The sequence below is a fragment of the Rhinatrema bivittatum genome, chromosome 6 (genome assembly GCF_901001135.1).
Source record: "Rhinatrema bivittatum chromosome 6, aRhiBiv1.1, whole genome shotgun sequence".
Classification (NCBI taxonomy): Eukaryota; Metazoa; Chordata; class Amphibia; order Gymnophiona; family Rhinatrematidae; genus Rhinatrema; species Rhinatrema bivittatum.
Genome location: NC_042620.1, coordinates 46962534 through 46982913, shown reverse-complemented (window position 1 = coordinate 46982913; position 20380 = coordinate 46962534). Strand labels below are relative to the sequence as shown.

Sequence of the window (20380 nt, the reverse complement as noted above, 5' to 3'; positions counted from 1 at the left end):
GCTGGAATGTTGCAGGGCTGGGTACACCGGTCAAACGGGAGAAGGTGCTAGCCAGGTGTCACAGAGATGGGGGGGATATCATCTTTCTACAAGAAACGCATATGGTAGATAGTGAACATAATAAATTGAAGAATAAAAAGGGGTACTCTCAAGTTTTCTTTTCTTCCGGGTCCAGCAAACGAAATGGTGTTGCCATTTTGATCAAGGGCTCTGTTCCTTTTCAATTGGAAAAGCAATGGTCAGACACTGAGGGAAGGTACATAATACTTAAAGGTGTCTTGTATGGAGCCCCTACTTTACTAGCATCCATTTATGGTCCCAATAAATATGATCATGGGTTTTTTGCTCAGTTAGTGGCCCGGATCTCAGAAGCGGGTTCCGATTCTGTTATCCTAGCTGGTGATTTCAATTGTTTGGCGGACCATATATGGGATAAATGTTCATTAAGTCATACATCTCCTTTGGGTAAGGGGAAGGGTATTTCCTTCTTATGTCGTACATTGCAGCTTGTTGATGTGTGGCGGGCACTTCACCCTTCTGAAAGGGATTATACTCACTATGCTAGAGCCCATCCATCTAAGTCCAGAATCGATTATATATTAATCTCAGAGTCCCTGTTCTCTGCGGTTGAGACTGCGACGATCGGGACCTTGGCTATATCTGATCATTGCCCTGTACTCTGCTCTCTGGGTAATTCCGCCACTGCCCCCTCCTTGTTTCAATGGCGTATGCCGGAGTGGCTTGCTACGGATACAGCCTTCAAGGCATTTTTGCTTGAGAAGTGGGGACAATATGTTGAGTATAATGGGCAACACGTGGAGACTCCAGTCCTTTTCTGGGAAACTGCTAAGGCTGTTCTCCGAGGTGACATTCTTCAATATGCTATTAGGAAAAAGAAACAGCAGAACGCTCAAATTTTATCTTTGGAGCGGCAATTGAAATATTACAAAAATCAGTGGAATAAGGAGAACTCTGCTCTTTGGGAAGCTAGATTTCGACAAACTCAGGTAGTTTTAAATGATTTATTACACCAAAAGGCCACTGGAAACTTATTTTCCTTTAAACACAAATTATTTTTACATGGCAATAAGCCTGGTAGGCTCTTAGCCCGTCTGTCCAAAACAAAGACCCCTTCTAAATTTATTTCTCACATTAAGAAACCAAATGGCTCACATGCTGTCACCACGTCTGAAATTGGGTTGGTGTTCCAAAATTTTTATAAACAGCTGTATGCTGCGGAACCTCCAAACGATTTTAATCAGACGGCCTTTTTTCAGGATTTACAGTTGCCTGTACTTTCTGATGTACAACGAGCCTCTCTTAATAGACCCATTACGTCCTTGGAGGTAGCGAAAGTAATATCTGATCTCCATTTACACAAATCCCCAGGGCCTGACGGATTGACCTCCTTGTTTTACAAATCCCTCAGTGACCAGGTTGTACCGCCTTTGACCACACTTTTTAACCACATGATCACTAATGGGATCTTACCTGATACAATGAAAGTGGCAGCTATCACGATATTGCCTAAACCTGGGAAGGATCTGGCGGAACCGGGGTCATATCGCCCCATCTCTTTACTTAATCAGGATATTAAAGTGTATTCCAAAATTTTAGCGAACAGATTAAAATTCGTTCTACCTGACCTTATTTCTCCTGAGCAGACAGGCTTTGTGTATGGTAGACGCCCAGTGGTGAACATTCGCCGCCTCCTGGTTGCTCTCGAGAGTTGTCATGCTTCGGAAATAGTTGATCCTTTATTGGTCAGCTTTGACGCTGAAAAAGCGTTTGACCGGGTGGCCTGGCCGTATCGTTTTGCAGCCCTGGAGAGGTTTCGCTTTTCGGGATCTTATTTGGCAGCGGTTCAACTATTGTACCGGGACCCCAAGGCTTTTATTTGCATGAATGGTTCCACGTCTCCCTTATTTACACTGGAACGGGGCACGAGACAGGGGTGTCCCCTATCCCCTCTTCTATATATTTTATCCCTGGAACCTTTAACCCAGAAAATATGCCAGTCTTCTGGTATCACAGGTATTAAAACAGGCACTATAGAACAAAAGATGATGTTATTTGCGGATGACATGTTAATGTTACTTTCCAATGCCCGGATGACTTTGCCTCTCTTGCTTGAGACAATTCAGACCTTTGGCACATTCTCCGGCCTGAAGCTTAATCTCACTAAGTCTGAGGCTCTAGATCTCACAGGTTTGCTTCAGTCAACTTGGCCAGATTTCCCCCTCCTTTGGGCACAAGACACGATTAAATATTTGGGCATCAAAATACATAAAAACCCTATGTATTGGTATAGTTGTAATATTACACCCTTATGGCATGCCTTTCAGTTAAAACTCCAAAGTTGGAAACCGCTTCCCCTATCCCTCTCAGGTAGAATTGCCTTGGTGAATATGATTTTGCTCCCTAAGCTTCTCTATATCTTGCAGATGGTTCCATTTTATTTGAAATCCAAGGACATCCGTCTCTTATATAAGTTCTTGGGTGCGTTTTTCTGGAATTATAAAAAAGCCAGAACTGCTTTTACCACATTAATTGCCCCAAAATCTGAAGGGGGTTTAGGCGGGGCTAATATACGATATTATAATATTGCTTGTTTAATGCCTACTTTGCGGGAATGGCTGGGTTATAGCGGATCATCGGACATCTTACGGTTGGAACAAGCAGCTTACCTTCCAAGAAATTTGGCTTATGTATTGCATTCTCCTGGGGAGAGCCTTCCTAGGAGTGTTTCCCAAGGCCTAGTTATAAGGGGATTGTGGAACTGTTGGAAATTTCTTAGACAGTTCTTACATCTTGACTGGAAGGTATCCTATTGCTTGCCGTTGATGCATAACCCAGACTTACCAGCGGGTATCCCTGTTAAAACTTTGTCTAAATTACATGCAAAAGGTATTGTGGATTTGCTTCCATTCATGGATTTGCAAACTAATCGCCTTCGTTCTTTTAGTTATTGCTGTGATAACTTTGGTTTTTGCTCCTCTGAATATCTTACTTATCTCCAAATTGGTAGTTATATCCGGCATATGCTACTCTCCTGTAAGAGGGCAATCACCAATGGACCTTTTCAGAGATTTATCCATCTTAGTGGTCTTAAAGTGGTAAAGCTGTCTATGTATTATCGTTACTTGCATGCGTCTTTTCGCTATACTATATATGACAGTAGTTCTGCGACCTGGTCCACGGAACTAGGATGTGAAATTACGCCCAAGGCCCTGTTACTCAGTACCCAGATTGTTCAAAAGGCGGTTTTCAGTGTCTACATGCGAGAATTACATTTTAGGATTGCTCTCCGGCTGCTTTTTTGGCCAAGGAGGGCTTTCCTTGCTGGGATTGTCCCATCCGGGGCGTGTCCCAAATGTTCGCAACCCCATGCCTCTTTCTTGCATTGTTTATGGGACTGTGTGGTTGTACGACAATTTTGGACTATGATCTCCCAGTTTCTTTCTGAACCTTTCACGGCGAGCTTTTGTCTGTTGGGAATTTGTCATGCGCAAGGAACCAGGAGACCACCGCGGACATTGTTACTTCATAAAGTTCGGCTGACGGCCCTAAAAATTATTTTACGTCATTGGATCTCCGCTACACCTCCATCACTACCTGAGTGGAAAGATGCCATGTTGGACCTCTATCTATTAGAACGTAAATCATTTCCACAAGCTTCACCGACTCAGCGGACCAGGCTACACAATATTTGGTCTCCCGTTCTTAAGATGCTCCCTTTACCTGCTTCTGTTACCTCACTAATCTAATTGTTATTCTTAGCTTGTGGATTGTGGGACAGTGAACTGCTGCTTGTTTATGTTTCTCTTTATGTTTATCTTTATATCTGCATATCTTTATACCTATATGTATCCTTAATCCTTGTAGTCTAATGAAGGTTGGGACTGATGGACACCTGAGCGCTATGGGAGGGGGGAGGGAGAGGGGTTGGGTGGGGACAGGAACGGGGGTGGTGTGGGTGGGTTGTTTTGTTGCTTGATATCTACGAGGGTACACAATTGTTGATGATTTCTTTTTTCTTTCTTGCTATTGTACGTTGTATGCCTCGTATCAAACTTTAATAAAAAATATTACAAACAAAAAACAGAAAATATCATAATGCCTCTGTATCGCTCCGTGGTATGACCTCCTTTTGAATATTATGTGTAGTTCTGTTCACCACATCTCAAAAAAGATATATAGCAAAATTAGAAAAAGTACAGAGTAGAGTAGCCAAAATGATAAATGGGGTGGAATGATTTCCCTACGAGGAAAGACTAAAGAGGTGAGATCTCTTTAGCTTGGAGAAAAGACGGCTGAGGGGATATATTATAGAGGTCTATAAAATAATGAGTGGAGTGAAAAGAATAAACATTAATCAGTTGTTTACTCTTACAAAGAGTACAAAGAATAAGGAACACACAATGAAGTTACTAGGTGATACATTTAAAACTAATAAGAGAAAATATATTTTTTTACTCATTGCATAATTAAGCTCTGGAATTCTTTGCCAGAGGGTATGGTGAAAGCTATTAGTGTAGCTGTATTTGAAAAAAAGGAAAAGTCCATAAACCATTATTAAGGTGGAGTTGCAGAAATCCACTGCTTATCTCTGGGATAAGCAGCATGGACTCTTTCTGTCTCTTGGGATCCTGCCTGTTAGAAATAGGATACTGGGCTTGATGGACCTTTGGTCTGATCCAGCATAGCAATTCTTGTGTTCTCACTATAAGACAGCATGAAATCCAAGGGAAAATTCAAATTATGCTGTAAGAAAACACTTTCCCACATATCAATATGTATGTTTAATTATGTCATCATAATAGACACTACCAGTGCTAAGATCACCATTGTCTTATAAATCACCTGGCATACCGTGTCATTTGATTTAAAAACTTTTTTTTTTAAGTTGCATTTAGAAACTTATCTTTTGACTCAAATAATATACATCCCATCCCTAGTAAGAAGAATAACATTCAACCACAAAGTTAAACTTAACATCTCTACTCACACTTCAAATGACAGCGTTAGCTTGGAAAGGCACCAATGTAACCGGAAATATAAATATAAATAGAGAGACTTCCTTAGACGTCAAAATCCTTATAGGGGCCATCGGTCTTACATCATTATTTCCACTACAGGTTGAAAACGTTAAATAAACATTAAGCAAATTTACGTGAAACTGAAAGAGCAGAATCCTCATACAGAGAAACTCCTTTGCTCCTGCAGCTGTCCCCTTAGTGTTTGGGTATAATGCAAACAGGTTTGTTTGACATGAATATTGGGCATCTTATATGGTGCAATGCCATCTGATCGGGTAAAAAATAAAAGAGGAAATTTAAATAAAAGAGGAAATTTACCTTAAGAGATCGAGCCCTCTCCACAGCTGGCCCACTGTTATGGAACTCCATCCCTCCCGATCTCAGACAGGAGCCTTGCCTCCTAACCTTTAGAAAAAGACTCAAGACTTGGCTGTTTATGCAAGCTTTCCCGGACTTAAATTAATGCACCTCGCCATCAACATATCCAACACAGCAGCTGTACCTCATCTCCTTGTATATAATTTAGTCTCTGCTAAACTATCTTTATTTCCTCTGATCCCAGTTCAATAGTCCTTGTTAATTGTAACTGCTTTCTTCGAGACGTTATTTCTGTTTTTGATGTATTTACTGCACCCCTGTTTATTTGTAAACCAGCATGATGCGATCGCTTCATGAATGCCGGTATATAAAAACCTTAAATAAATAAATAAATAAAATAAATAGGAAAAGACTACTGCTGAGAGATCAGTGTTACTGAATACCAAGAAGAAAAGTCACTTTATGACACTTTATGACATTTTTTAAAATGTTGAAGTTGAAAAGCTAATAGTGTTAAGGTTATAAAAATTAGCTTTTATAAAATCACCCCCTTTTACGTAACTAATGCTACTATTAGGAATTACACCTGAGTAAGAAGACCTTTACTTACACAATTAAATATAGATATTTTTTTTAATCTCTCTTTTAATCTCTCTTTAGTCCTTTTTTTATGTCATTTTAGACATTGTAGATTGATTTTATTTATTTATTTATTTATTTTTTACTGAGGTGCTTCAGTATGAAGAAAGCATTCTCTTCAGTTTTTGTATTAATTAAAAAACCAATTGTCTTGTTCTTGAGGGGCAAAAATATTTAAAACTATCCTGGGGAGGGAGAAGGGTTTCATTACTGAAGCTACACGTAATAGCGTTGAGGTTGGTATTCAAAAGGGTTTTGTCCAGCTACATTTGGGATTTAGCCAAACAAATCTGGGGTTTTAAATATGCCCCACATCTCTGCCCTGTTAAGAACGGAGTTCTGAATGGGGATTGGTCTGCTGTTGGTGATGTAACCAGACTCGGTTGGCGTGCGGTCAGTAAATGAAACGTGCTCTGCTGTTGGTGAAGTAACCAGACTCGGTTGGCGTGCGGTCAGTAAATGAAACGTGCTCTGCTGTTGGTGAAGTAACCAGACTTGGTTGGCGTGCGGTCAGTAAATGAAACGTGCTCTGCTGTTGGTGATGTAACCAGACTTGGTTGGCGTGCGGTCGGTAAATGAAACGTGTTGGTCCCTGTGGGTTCAAGGGGCTGGTGCTGCAATTTTTTAAGAAGTGGAAAAGGAAGGGGGATTGGGCCCACTATAGCTTTGACTTTTTAAAATTAAAATGGGAGGGACAGTGGAGGAATCTGGGCTGCTACAGCTGTAATTTTTGTAAATTAGCTTGAGGGGTGGGGTTCTTTGAGTTGGCACAGTGCACACCTCTTTTTCTTTTTCCTTCAAATATTCAATAAGTCGGTGAGTGACAAAGTTACCCAGATAACATTGACCGGGTAATTTTAGCCAAGTATATTCAGTGAAACATAAACTCCGCAGAATATTTGGCTAAAGTTATCCAATTAACTTTACCTTAATAACTTTGCTGCCAACTTACTAAATATGGACCTCAGTTAGATGGGAACGTAAGGCAAGGACTATTTGGCCTATCCAGTCTGCTCAGTTGCCCTGCCTGTCTTGTTCTATCTAAGGTTATCTTTCAGGGGTGAAATAATCTTGATCACCTGAAGTAGATCACTCCTGCTTCCCTATTGCCCTTAGCTGGGAAGAGTAGCCAAATCAGCCTGCTGCTCGTGCTAGGAAACTTGCCCACCCACACTCTGATTGTACCTGAAAATGTCACCTGTCCTGTACCTCACTCTGCATGCTCCAGTAGTGAAACTAATAAATCTTTGGAATAAATATGTAAATAAAAAGTGGAGGGAACAATATTTTAAAAAATAGATCTACACAGCAAACTAACAGGGTCATTTTTAAATCGTGTTAGGGCGTTATTGTAGGCGTTGGGGCCTTAATGCCCACAATAACACCATAACACATGCATTATTTTTGGCATCTCATGATGTGAATGCAAATTTTGAAAATGTATTCAAAATTCATTCAAAGGGGAGAAGTTTGGATGGGGTTTATGAAAATGAGGGGTGTTTAACATTGCGTGCGCTAGCATAACGCACGTTATCACAAATTTTAATGCCAGAAATAACTACACCTTTTCTTCTGGCGTTAAGTTCTGCATATGCCTGAAACCGGATTTGCAAATCCGGTTTCAGGCAGGAGAGGGAGAGGAGGGGAGTAGAGAGAGAGAGAGCCTCTGTGCTGGCACAAATATTAGTCAACTATTTATATCAGTGTAAGAGGGTCAACTAATAACGAAGTGATTTTTGGTGGTGGTCTAGGGTTTGGGGGTCAGTTTTTTACATGCACACTCAGAGGTATGAACTGCACACTACACATCAGTGAACATTTGATGTGATTGGGAATGAGGAAAGGAACACAAAGATGAGATTTCTGCAAAGTACTCTCGCCCTAGCTTGATAGCACCTAGGTAGAGAGTGCATCATGCTAGAGCAAGAGTACACTGTAGAAATCTCATCTCTGTGTTCCACTCCAATGGTGAGAAATTGTACGTGTGAATCCAATGCAAAGAGCTCCTGTCTCTCAGAGAACGAGTCTGATCTCTGGAGGCTAGAGTGGCAGACCTGGAGGAGCTGAGGCAGACAGAGAGGTATATAGATGAGACCTTCAGGGACATAGTAGCCAAATCCCAACTGTACTCTGGCAGTCCTGGTGCTGCCTTGGAGGATAAAGTTCTCATGATCAGAGAGCATCAATTGGTGCAGCAGGAAATGATCCTGTAGCAAGGAACTGCTCTCCAGGTAATGCATTGTCCTCTTGCATTGAGGAAGTGTCTCCCAGGGCTTCTTTCAAGGAGGGAAGGGTTAGGTCGCCGTCATATTTGGTGATTTGATTATTAGGAATGTAGACAGCAGGGTGGCTGATGGGCATGAGGATTGCCTGGTAACATGCCTACCTGGTGCGAAGGTGGCGGTCCTCACGTGCCACCTAGATTTACATTTATTACATTTTTTAATTGTTCAACACAATGAAGGCCTGAGCAATGAACATAATATACATACATAGTAAAATTAACATAATAAGACAGAGACAATTACAAAAATATAAAATTAAGTAAAATAACACATAGTAAAATAATCAGGTATAATAAAACTAACACTTCAAATTAAAAAAGATAAAATCGGAAATAAGTACAGAAAGTAAAAACGTAATTCAAAAATCATGAAAAGTAGCATAATTTAAACAGATATGTTGTTACTAGTTTTCTAAAATCTTTAAGCGAATCCAATTGTCTTAAATCAAGTGGTAAAGTGTTCCAGAATGTTGGGCCAGCTACTGAGAATGCACATTCTTGAGTAATGTGTAGCTGAACCACCTAGGATGTTAGACAGTACTGGGGAGGAGCCGGCTGACGTGGTACATGTGGGCATCAACAACATAGGAAAATGAGGGAGGGAGGTTCTGGAAGCCAAATTTAGGCTCTTAGGTAGAAAGCTTAAATCCAGAACCTCCAGGGTAGCATTCTCTGAAATGCTCCCTGTTCAACACGCAGGTCACTAGAGGCAGGCAGAGCTCTGGAGTCTCAATGCATGGATGAGACGATGGTGCAAGGAAGAGGGATTCAGTTTTGTAAGGAACAGGGGAACCTTTTGGGGATGGGGGAGTCTCTTCCGAAGGGATGGGCTCCACCTTAATCAGGGTGTAACCAGGCTGCTGGTGCTAACCTATAAAAAGGAGATAAAACAGCTTTTACACTAGAACAGGGGTCGGGAACCCTTTTGGCTGAGAGAGCCATGAACGCCACATATTTTAAAATGTAATTCCGTGAGAGCCATACTAACTACAACCCCCCACCGTCCTGACCCCCCAAAGACCTGCCAAAAGTCCCTGGTGGTCCAGCGGGGGTCCAGGACTCGCAGACAAATCTTTAATAAAAAAGTAAAAATCTAACAAAACCCCCCACCCTCCTGATGCCCCCCAAGACCTCCAAAATTAATTTACTACAACCCCCCACCCTCCTGCCCCCCCCCCCCCCCCCCAAGACCTGTCAGAAGTCCCTGGTGGTCCAGCGGGGGTCCAGGAGCGGTCCGGGAGCGATCTCCTGGACTTGGGCTGTCGGCTGCCAGTAGTCAAAATGGCGCCGACGGCCCTTTGCCCTCACAATGTCACTGGGGTCGACCAATGGCGGCGGTAGCGCCTGTGACATAGTAAGGGCAAAGGGCCGTCGATGCCATTTTGATTACTGGCAGCAGACAGTCCTTTGCCCTTACTATGTCACAGGGGCTACCGCCGCCATTGGTCAACCGCAGTGACATAGTGAGGGCAAAGGGCCGTCGGTGCCATTTTGACTACTGGCAGCAGACAGCCCAAGTCCAGGAGATCGCTCCCGGACCTCTCCTGGACCCCCGCTGGACCACCAGGGACTTTTGGCAGGTCTTGGGGGGGGGGGTCAGGAGGGTGGGGGGTTGTAGTAAATTAATTTTGGAGGTCTTGGGGGGCATCAGGAGGGTGGGGGTTTTTGTTAGATTTTTACTTTTTTATTAAAGATTTGTCTGCGAGCCAGATGCAGCCATCAAAAGAGCCACATCTGGCTCGCGAGCCATAGGTTCCCTACCCCTGCACTAGAACAAAGGGGAAAGCCGACAGTCACTCAGCAGTGCATGGTTCGGAGGGAGGTATTTTCAAAGGATACTAATAAAGCATTAGAGTTAGGGCATCCCAGCAGAGAGGTTCCAATAATAAGAAAAGTAGTCCAAGTGCCTATGATTAAAAATACATCTGAGCTAAAAGATTCCAATTTATCCCTGTCAACTGAAAAGCAGAATGTAAATACAAACAAAAAACACATTTTGAAATGTTTGCATGCTAATGCCAGAAGTCTAAGAAGTAAGATGGGAGAATTAGAGTGTATAGCAGTGAATGATGACATAGACTTAATTGGCATCTCAGAGACATGGTGGAAAGAGTATAACCAATGGGATAGTGCTATAGCAGGGTACAAATTATATCGCAATGACAGAGAGGAGCTTTATGTCTGGGATAGCATAGAGTCAGAATAAAGATCCTGCATAAGACTAAATGTACAATCAAATCTTTATGGGTAGAAAGTAGGGATGTGAATCGTTTTTTGATGATTTAAAAAAATCGTCAGATATTTTTTAAAACGTCAAAAATCGTTAGAGTCACGATACAATAGAAATTCCCCAGATTTATCGTGAAAAATCGGGGGAGGGCGGGAAAACCGGCACACCAAAACAACCCCTAAACCTAGACATGGTTTGATGGGACACAGCCAGCATGGATTTACTCAAGGGAAATCTTGCCTCACACATCTACAATTTTTTGAAGAGGTAAATTAACATGTGGACTAAGGTGAACCGCTAGATGTGGTATATTTGGATTTTCAGAAGGCGTTTGACAAAGTCCCAAATGAGAGGCTTCTAAGAAAACTAAAAAGACATGGTATAGGAAGCGATGACCTTTTGTGGATTGCAAGTTAGTTAAAAGACAGGAAACAGAGAGTAGGATTAAATGGTATGTTTTCACAGTGGAAAAAGGTCAACAGTGGAGTGCCTCAGGGATCTGTACTTGGATCGGTGCTTTTAAATATATTTATTAATGATCTGGAGAGGGGTACGACAAGTGAGGTGATCAAATTTGTTGATGACATAAAATTATGCAGAGTAGTTAAATCTCAAACGGATTGTGATGAATTGCAGGAGGACCTTGTGAAACTGGAAGATTGGGCTTCCAAATGGCAGATGAAATTTAATGTGGGCAAGTGCAAGGTGTTGCACATAGGGAAAAATAACGCTTGCTGTAGTTACACAATGTTAAGTTCTATCTTAGGAGTTACCACCCAGGAAACACATCTAGGCGTCATAGTGGATAATACATTGAAATTGTCTGCCCAGTGTACTGTGGTGATCAAAATAGAAAACAGAATGTTAGGAATTATTAGGAAGAGAATGGAAAATAAAACGGAGGATGTCATAATGCCTCTGTATCGCTCCATGGTGAGACCGCACCTTGAATACCGTGTGCAGTTCTGGTCACCGCATCTCAAAAAGGATATAGCTGCACTGGAAAAAGTGCAGAAAAGGGCAACCCAAATGTTAAGGGGCATGGAACAGCTGCCCTGTGAGGAAAGGCTAAAGAAATTAGGGCTGTTCAGTTTGGAGAAGAGACGACTGAGGGGGGATATGATAGAAGTCTACAAAATCATGAAAGGACTTGAACAAGTTAATGTGAATCAGTTATTTGCTCTCTTTGATTATAGAAGGACCAGGGGGCACTCCATGAAGTTAGCAAGTAGCTCAATTAAAACAAATCAAAGAAAATTCTTTTTCACTCAGTGCATAGTTAAGCTTTGGAATTTATTGCCAGAGAATCTGGTTTCAGCATTTAGTGTAACTAGCTTTATAAAAGGATTGGATAAGTTTCTAGATGATAAATCCATAAACTGCTATGATGGTAATTAAAAAGCAATAGTAGCTTGTGATTTATCTAATGTTTGGGTACTTGCCAGATACTTGTGACTTGAATTGTCCACTGTTGGAAACAGGATATTGGGCTTGATGGACCCTTGGCCGGACCCAGTATGGCATATCTTATGTTGTTTTGTGTTCCTTTCCTCATTCCCAGTCACATCAAATGTTCACTGATGTGTACTGTGCTGTTCGTACCTCTGACTGTGCATGTAAAACTGGCCCCCAAACCCTAGCCCACTACCAAAACTTCACCTCTAGTTACTAGTTGAGCCTCCTACAGTGGTATAAATAGTTGACTAATATAAGAGCCTTATGAGTCTGTCTTTCTCTCTCTCGGCGTCATGTTTTGATGGAGGGGGGAGGGAAGAGAAGTATGCATGTGGATGGCATATTTAAATCTTTGAGCTTACTTTTCCAGCAAATATTTACCGGCGGGAAAAGCAGTTGAAAGTCACTGCACGTACTTTATACCCACGGCAAATTTCAAAGCTAAAGGTATACGCGGACTTATGGTTTGAGAATCCTGCAAAGTCTGCAGGTAAAAAAGTGCGCATGGCCTTTATCCCAATGCGTGCACGGTTTGACGCTCCCTCCTGTAACGTCTTGCACTCTATCACTTCAAGCACTAGAGCATGTATAGAAGCATCTGCCCTACAGTCCAATTATAGCCCAATTTTTTTTTTTTTTTAAACAGAATATATTAAGATCCATGAAAATGGATTTCCTCAATTTCAAAAGTGATGGAAGTGAAATAAACTGACTCACAAACCATTCTGTGAGGTTCGTTTCCAAACCCATGTTGTATAAAATCTTTGTAGCTGCACGTTCAAAGTAGTCTTTTAGTCAGTGGCATTGGGTATATTTGTGTTTTGGGGTGGGGAGGTAGTAGTATTTGTCATTTTTAGGCAAAAAAACAAAAAATACATGGTAAATCTTATACAAGCTACAACGAAACAGTTAATGTGTTCTGTTTTTCTTACTGTAATCTCAGCTACTATTATTATTTAAATGTTATATCCTGCTTCTATCACATAAGTGCTCGGAGCAGGTTACAGTAAATCATGGATTACAATTGCAAGCAGTAAGCCCAGATCTGGGCTTGATCAGCGGTAAGCCAAGATCAGTGACTGCCTATTGAGCCAGAGGCATAAGGCAATGTTCACCTTAGTATTGTTCATTAATATGTATTTTTCTCAACTTTAACAGAAATGCAACAAGGTGCCCTTTGTTTCTAACATAATTAGACCAGCCAGGTTTCAGTGGACCCATTGTCTTATTTTCTTACCCCTAGATTCATCAAAACATTTTAATAATGCAGTGATAAAGCTCGTGCTAACAGAAAGGGGTGTGGAACATTTTGGAGTCACCGCAACACACGCGTACCCGTGTGCTGAGAGGGGGAGAGAGAGAGAAACTATCTACAGGGCCCTCATAGTAGTTAAGTATTTAAATCTCTATAGGAGGGACACCTAATAGGTCGAGGTGGTTTTGTACGATGTTCTCTCATGCTAGGGTGAGAGAACATAGTACAAAATTTCATCTTTGTGAGACTTTCTTCACTCCAAATGATGTCAAATCTTCACACGGCGTACTGTGCTGTTCGTACATCTCGCTCTACATGCGAAACTGGCCCCTAACCTCAAAACCACCACTAACCCCTCACCTCTACCTATTAGGCAGCCTTCCTATAGAGATTTAAATAGGTGCACACAGTGAGGCCCTCCCTAGAGACAATATGTCCCCTAATTTAACTAATTCCTGCCCAAATCTCCTCCCTGATCCTGCCCCCCCCCCAAGCATTTTTTGCCTGCGTTAATGCCATAATGCATTTTGAAGAATTTGCTCCGCACTGGAAAACAGATTTAGCCACAACCTAAAAATTCTGATCAGACTGGTATTTATTTTAAGCAGATTATTTGATCTCTTCTTCTGATGGGTCAAATCTGCATATATATATATATATTATTTATTTCACAAAGTCTGACATTTTGATCCCGAATTAGCAGCTTCTAGGGATTAAATGGCAGGTTTCATTACTGTGCATAAACAAACTTCATCACTTGATTTCAATGATTACAGAGTTTAAGTGACACTGACATCGCTGTTTGTCGCCTTTCTTAGAGTATATACTGATGACATGCACTTTCAGAATTTTTCAGGCCCTTTACTGACAAGAGTGTAACATGGAAACCAGTGGGAGCAAGTTGTCGTCTTTCATTTCAATGCAAAGCAACTCTGAAGACCGTTAAATCTTTTAAAGCTGATCTGTAATTGTGAATCACTCAGATACAGACTGTATACCAGAGGGGTTGCCACTGTCTGCAACTCTAGCAGTCTATTTGACATTCCAATCTTCCTTAGTAGCTTCTGTTTAGACCCAGCAAACATGCGCTGCTTATATACTTCCTGCAAACCTCAGCCAGAATGTGTGTACTTCTGCTAAAGTTGTCTTAAGTTCGGGCTAGTACGGCTGTCACAGCTACGCCTTTTACTTTTTATGGGGGCAATTTTGATACTCTTAAAATCTTGTTTACACTTATAGAAATATTGGAAATGTTTCTAAGTTACAAATTTGGATAAACCAAGTTTTGAGTTTAAAGCATTTAGTATACCCAGTTGTGACTGTGCCCACACAAGTTCAGATTTTTCTTCAAGACTTGAGTTAACTAAGTCATTTTGTGTTATGGTTTCTACCTTATTGTTATGGTTTCTACCTTATTGTAAAAACTCAACATGTGTGTCGTTTTATGAGGCAGTCGAACGCTGAGTGTCTCGTTTAGCCCTGAGTGCAATCCCTTTTAGATTTAGAGTGGAATCACTTTTATGGACGCAGGCCCTCTATTCTGTGACATATTCTACACCCAGTTAAATCCCCTAGGAAAGGAGCTGAATACCAACCCCCTCCCCTAATCGCATCCCTCAACCAGCAGACCTGAATCTTTCTTGGAGCACGAAAAAGCATGGTATGCACCGCATACTTAGGGTAATTGACCATTTATTCAACTCAGCAATTTGACAGTCTTGAGATTATAGAGTAAAACTTCCCTTTGAGTAAGGTTTATTTGTGCCTGCATACTTTTTTTTTAAAACAAGAATACAGGTTACTTTTCCATTTGTGAAGAAATGCAAGATGCCATTTTGAAAGCTAAAAAATAATTAAAAAAAAATATATATATATATATCATTTCTGGGTATCTTTAAAATGCTCCATAAAATATTAAAGTTCCATCATTGTCACTCTGGGATTAGAAGCTAAATGATGCTTTTCTTCCTAAATAACTTGTTCTTGTCCCCTGAATTTCACTTCATGGTCTCTCGTTTCATTTTGCTCCATTGTCCCAGTAAGAGTCAGTGGTTTAAGTTACAAGCAAGTGGGAATGCATAAAATATGATGTACTTTTCACATGCAGATTCCAATATGACTGTCAAAGAACAGCAAGTACTGCAGGTTTCCTAGCCTCTGCAGTTTAAGACCCTAACATAATCGAAACCTGTTCTCCCTGGAAGTGTACATTAATGTTCTATTGGAAGTATGAGTTGCATGTGTTTTCTGCCGATGGCATTCTGTTGTGAGGACAGTACCGTTTCCACTGCAGCATTTCTACAATCAGCATTTACACTTTGGTTATTCCATTGTGGTTATCACTTTCTTTTTTTTTTTTCTTTCTTTTCCTAACACTACGTTGGAACACGCACTGACATAACTTCTTATTGTTACCTAGAAGACATTTCTTTTAATTTTATTTCTCTCTCTCTTTTTTTTTTTTTTTAATATATTTAGAAAATGAAACAAGTTGGCGAATCAAAGGAAGAGTCTGAGAGCAGCTTATCTGAAATTTCCTTGGAGTCTCTCAATAAATTCAACAGGAACAGTGCGATTTTGTTAGAGAAGGGGAAAAACGGGCTGAACAAGGCTGAAGAGCAGAAAGGAGAAAACGGAAGGAGTGAAGCAGCACCTCTAAATTGTTCTGACAGACCCGCAGTAGATAATTTAGAATCCTTCAGTGACTCCTTATATGACAGCTTCTCATCCTGTGCCAGCCATGGCTCTAACGATGTCTGAAGACTTTTTTGCCAGGTGCTGTCAGCCGAGCAGTTTAAAAGGATGGAGAAAATGTTTTGTTTTGGGTTTGTTTTTTTTGTTTTTTTTTAAAAAGAGGAAACCAGCATTTAAAATCTTCAGAGCCTCTGCTGTTATGGGTGCAGCAATCAACCTGTAGACTTGATTTCGTGACACAGCAATAAGGAGAGACTGACTTTGTTGTGGTACATGGAGCTAAGCAATTGAAAATAAGAAAAATATATATTTAAAGAGTCTTACTTTTGCACTTTTATAAATAATGTACAGAAGTTGTAACATTTTCTTTTTTTTCTTTTTTCTTTTTTTTTTTTTGCAGAAAAGAAATTATATTTGTAGCAGAAAAAAATTAAAAGAACAGCAATAAATGTGAATGGTGCCATGCTTTCCCAGAATTATTAGGTCACTGAGCAAGAGATGCAAGGTCAGACGTACGTTGCAGGCAAAACTAGGGCAAAACAAGTATAAAAGGCCTGCAAACTAATTTGGACATTTCGGGCAAGTGCTGTGTCGTACGGAAGACTTGGGCTGGGTTCCAGGGCTGGGTTCAGAGTGAGTCTCGGTCATCACTCCATGGGGGGTATTCAGTGGCCAAACTTCGGGTGTCTGTTAGCGGGTTCTGAAGGGTGCCATGGTTTGTGGCTTGAGGCCAAGGACTGTCCCTGTGGCTGACCTCAGTTGAAGGAGAGACTGGGGTGAAGCCTAGGAAGTTGGGAATGAAGGTTCATGATGCTCCAACTGAGTTAGAAGCTCCTTTGCTCAAAGATTTAATTTCTTGAATCTTCCATATAAGGGGAAAAAAAAACTCACAGATAAATTTTGCAAGCAAATACTGCAGCAAAATGCATGGTTGGGCTTTGTCTGAAAGTGCTAAATTTAAAAATTGGGCAGAGGTTCCCCTGTGCTTTTTTTTTTTTTTGTATACATTTTGGCTTGCACAGATATTTTCTGTGGATTAACTTTCCTTCCTGAAGTGGCAGGACATGAAATACTTGGTCAAACTCTGCATGGTTTTGAAATTGTGCAAGCAAGGCGACTTGCAGGCTTTTCACACTTTTTGCCTACTTTCCCCTGAAACATAAAGCTACCCAATCAATGTATTTCAGTCGTAAAGCTGTAGGTTAAAAAGCATTGCCAGAATTCAGTTCTTAATATTTTGTTCAAACCATTTCGCAACAGAAATGTGCAAAGTGATTTAGAGCGCTGTTCCTCGCTAGCGGCATTTCAGAAGTCGTGTCCCAAACCTGTTTCCACCAATGAAACCGCAGGCTTACGAAGTTTTAAAGTACAAGACACTGGCACGACTCAAGAATGTCTCCCTAGGCCAGCTTTGTGGATGGGCTCCTCCTCCACCCCGTTAATCTGATGCTGATGGTCTGCTGCTGCAGCTTTCCTCCTCTGGGCGCTGTTTGCTTCCAGCCCATGCAGGTGAATGCAAGCACACCTCTGCCTTCTTCCAGCTTACATGGACCCCTGGCATGGGGCATCTTCCTCCTTCCAGCCTCCGTGGGCTGGAATGAGCACAAAGGGCCTTAAGCACTCTAGGGCACGGGATCCCAAACCTGCCCTAGAGGACCCTCAACCATTCAGGCTCTTAGGATTAGACTCAATGAACCTGCATGAAAGAAGTCTGCATGCAGTGCATTCCAATTTATTTTCTGCAAATTCATTGAGATTTCCTGAAACTGTGACTGACTGACTGGGGATCCCCCAGGCAAGATTTGGGAACCACTGCCCTAGGTGAGCTTTCAGCCTTGAGCTCCCCCCACCCCCAAATTCAACTATCATTATGACCCCCCTCCCAAAACACTCCTGTAAAGACATAAGCGGAGATCATATGTTTAAATATTTAACTTTGTTTTCTGTGTGTGTGTGTATATAAAAGTATTTAGTCACACATAATTGCAAATATGTTTAAGAAACCAGGTCTCAGTGTCCAAATGTGTCATTTTTGAGGGTTGACTCAAAAAAAAAAAAAAAAAAACCATTAAAAAAATTTTTTTTTTGAGAAATCATGACTTAACTGACTGGACTCAACCAGGATGTTCCCCTTGACTGCTCATCATAGAAAAGAAATCTTCAAATTCTGTTATCAGCCCAGTAACACTAACACACACTCCCTTCATTTTGGGCCTGATTTAAATAAAACACATTTGCACGCTTAAATGCACTTTACCCGTGCAAGTGTGCTTTTGAAATTGCTACAGTATATGCCATTGAATTGTCCATAGGATATTCACGTGTAAGTGCACTTCACATGCGTAATTGGCTTTTTAAAATTTCCACAATAGTATGTTACATTTACATGAGTAACTCCTTTCTTTGTGGAGTAACGCAATAACCTGCAAAATTGTCACTGAGCCCATATGGCATTACCTATCGTACCAAATCAGCCTTTACAAAAAAAAAAAAAAAAACCCAAGAACCCTCTATAAAAAGGCAACACTACAATATTCCACTGGCCCTAAAACACCAATACACTTCCTATAAGGAACTGCTACAGATCCCTTCATAAAACCTACGTGCCAGCAGACTACCTTGCCTCAGTCACACAAACGGCACACAGCTCCTCACCAAGTACAGAATAAGTGATCACAAATTTGGAACAGAAATATGCAGATAAAAACTGAATTCTGCTTGACTCTGCTGTCCATTCTAGCTTCACCTCCTCCCTTCCCGTTTCCTGCATACAGGAGAGGAGGGGGGGAAACAAGAGAAGTAGAGGGGCTGGATCAGGGATCAGAGTGGCCATTCTTTGCTCTTCAGTTCTCCTTTTCCTGATGCTGCCCGGGTTGCGGGGCATTGGCCAGTAGAGTCACTGGGGCCAGAGCCCTGTGTGCTCATGCAACAGCCTGGGGCAGATTCCCCTTGTATCCATAGGTAAAAAGCTGCCCTGGCAGTGGGCTGTGTCTTGAAAGACTCGATATGCGTGGGTATATTTATGCAGAATAGCGGGCCTGGCCAGCTCCACCCACCACGTTCATTGTGTGCTCAGTATTGGGGGGGAGGCTTTGCCTGGATTGTTATAATATGGTTGAGAGGTGACAGCAGCCCCATCAGTACAACTTTCTTCACCCTACACACACTGGGCAATTATTTGGCAGAAAGCCCTGTACAAGTGCGCTCAGTTGGATTCCCCGGGTCCTTGTCCATAAACGGTCACCTATAAGTTGCATAATCTAAATACTCTGTAATATTATGGAACCAGAAAATAATTTAAAGCTGATTTAAATTCTTAAAAGGTATACTAGACTTTGTGCAAATTATGACAATTTTTTTTTGTTTTATTTTTAATTAATTGGTGTTTCCTGCTGTCCCATGTTGTCCTTGTACTCCAGGAAGGCTTGAATTTGACATCCATATTTTTTCTAATCACATTTTGAGAGTTTCTTTTTTTTCTTTCGTCAGGAAAATAAGATATTTTGCCCATTTACCACACCCCCTGACTTTTCCAAACTTTTTTTTTAATTAGCAAGAAATCTATTTCTGAGTTGCCCTATATGCCCTGGATCTTCTGATCACTGGTGCACATTTCCCAAGCCTCTGCTGAAGCTGGCAATAACCATGCACAGTTGCTGATTGAGGGCGCAAGTTGACTGAAGACTGCATGCAAATCAGGCAGCTTGTAACTGTTTTAAAGACACAGCCTAGTATGTTTTCTTTCCAATCCTGTTCCTCTCCCGTGTCTCGTTTTTTTTACCATGTGGCTCGTTTCGGGGGGGGGGGGGCGGATATTGCCCTGCACCCCACTGTGCTTGCTATTGCTCGTCTGGGGAGCCCTGGAAACCTACGGTACTTCAGCTCTATAATTCACAGACTGGTTATATCATTAAGCAGTTTTTGGTGCTAACCCTCTCTAATTCATCAAGCATTTGTTTTCCAATTTTCCACAAAAGGTTGTTTATATATGTAAGGAGAAGATCTATTGCAAAGTCTATATGTATTTTTTCTAGATGTTGGAAGTATTTATAACTGCTTTTGTACAGGGACATGTAAACTAGTATATTTGAAATATTTCTAGACTCTGCTGGTTTCCTAGTACATATCTGTTCATTTTTAAGTCTATTATAGTACTTTCAGTGTTATTTTGGTAATACCTTTGTACAATTTATTATATTTGAATTGTGTTATTTTAAGGATTGATGTTGGCCGTGTAAGATTGCATTGTCATTTGGACTTCAAGGGGGTCCCTTTGATCTTTGTTTCAAAATTAAAGTTGTATTGCCTATGCATAAAATGATATATATATATTTTTTTTTTTTTACAAACAAAAAAAGGACCTAATGATGCAGATCAGCAAACTTACAGTAGCTTTTGGCTGATCATATATGATATTTACTGAATAGATTAATGAACAAATCAACCATGGTGACCCTTGCCAGAAA

The 20380-nt window shown here is 41.0% G+C and overlaps 1 protein-coding gene across 1 annotated transcript in view; it reads left to right on the top strand.

Moving 5' to 3' along the window:
* The window catches only part of NCKAP5 (NCK associated protein 5), a 1124153-nt gene extending 1105688 nt beyond the window's left edge, over positions 1 to 18465 (top strand). The window contains 1 exon segment of the mRNA XM_029607891.1: positions 15699 to 18465. Within this exon segment, the coding sequence (XP_029463751.1) occupies positions 15699 to 15980 (282 nt within the window). The 3' untranslated portion in view covers positions 15981 to 18465.
* The last annotated feature ends 1915 nt before the right edge of the window (positions 18466 to 20380 follow it).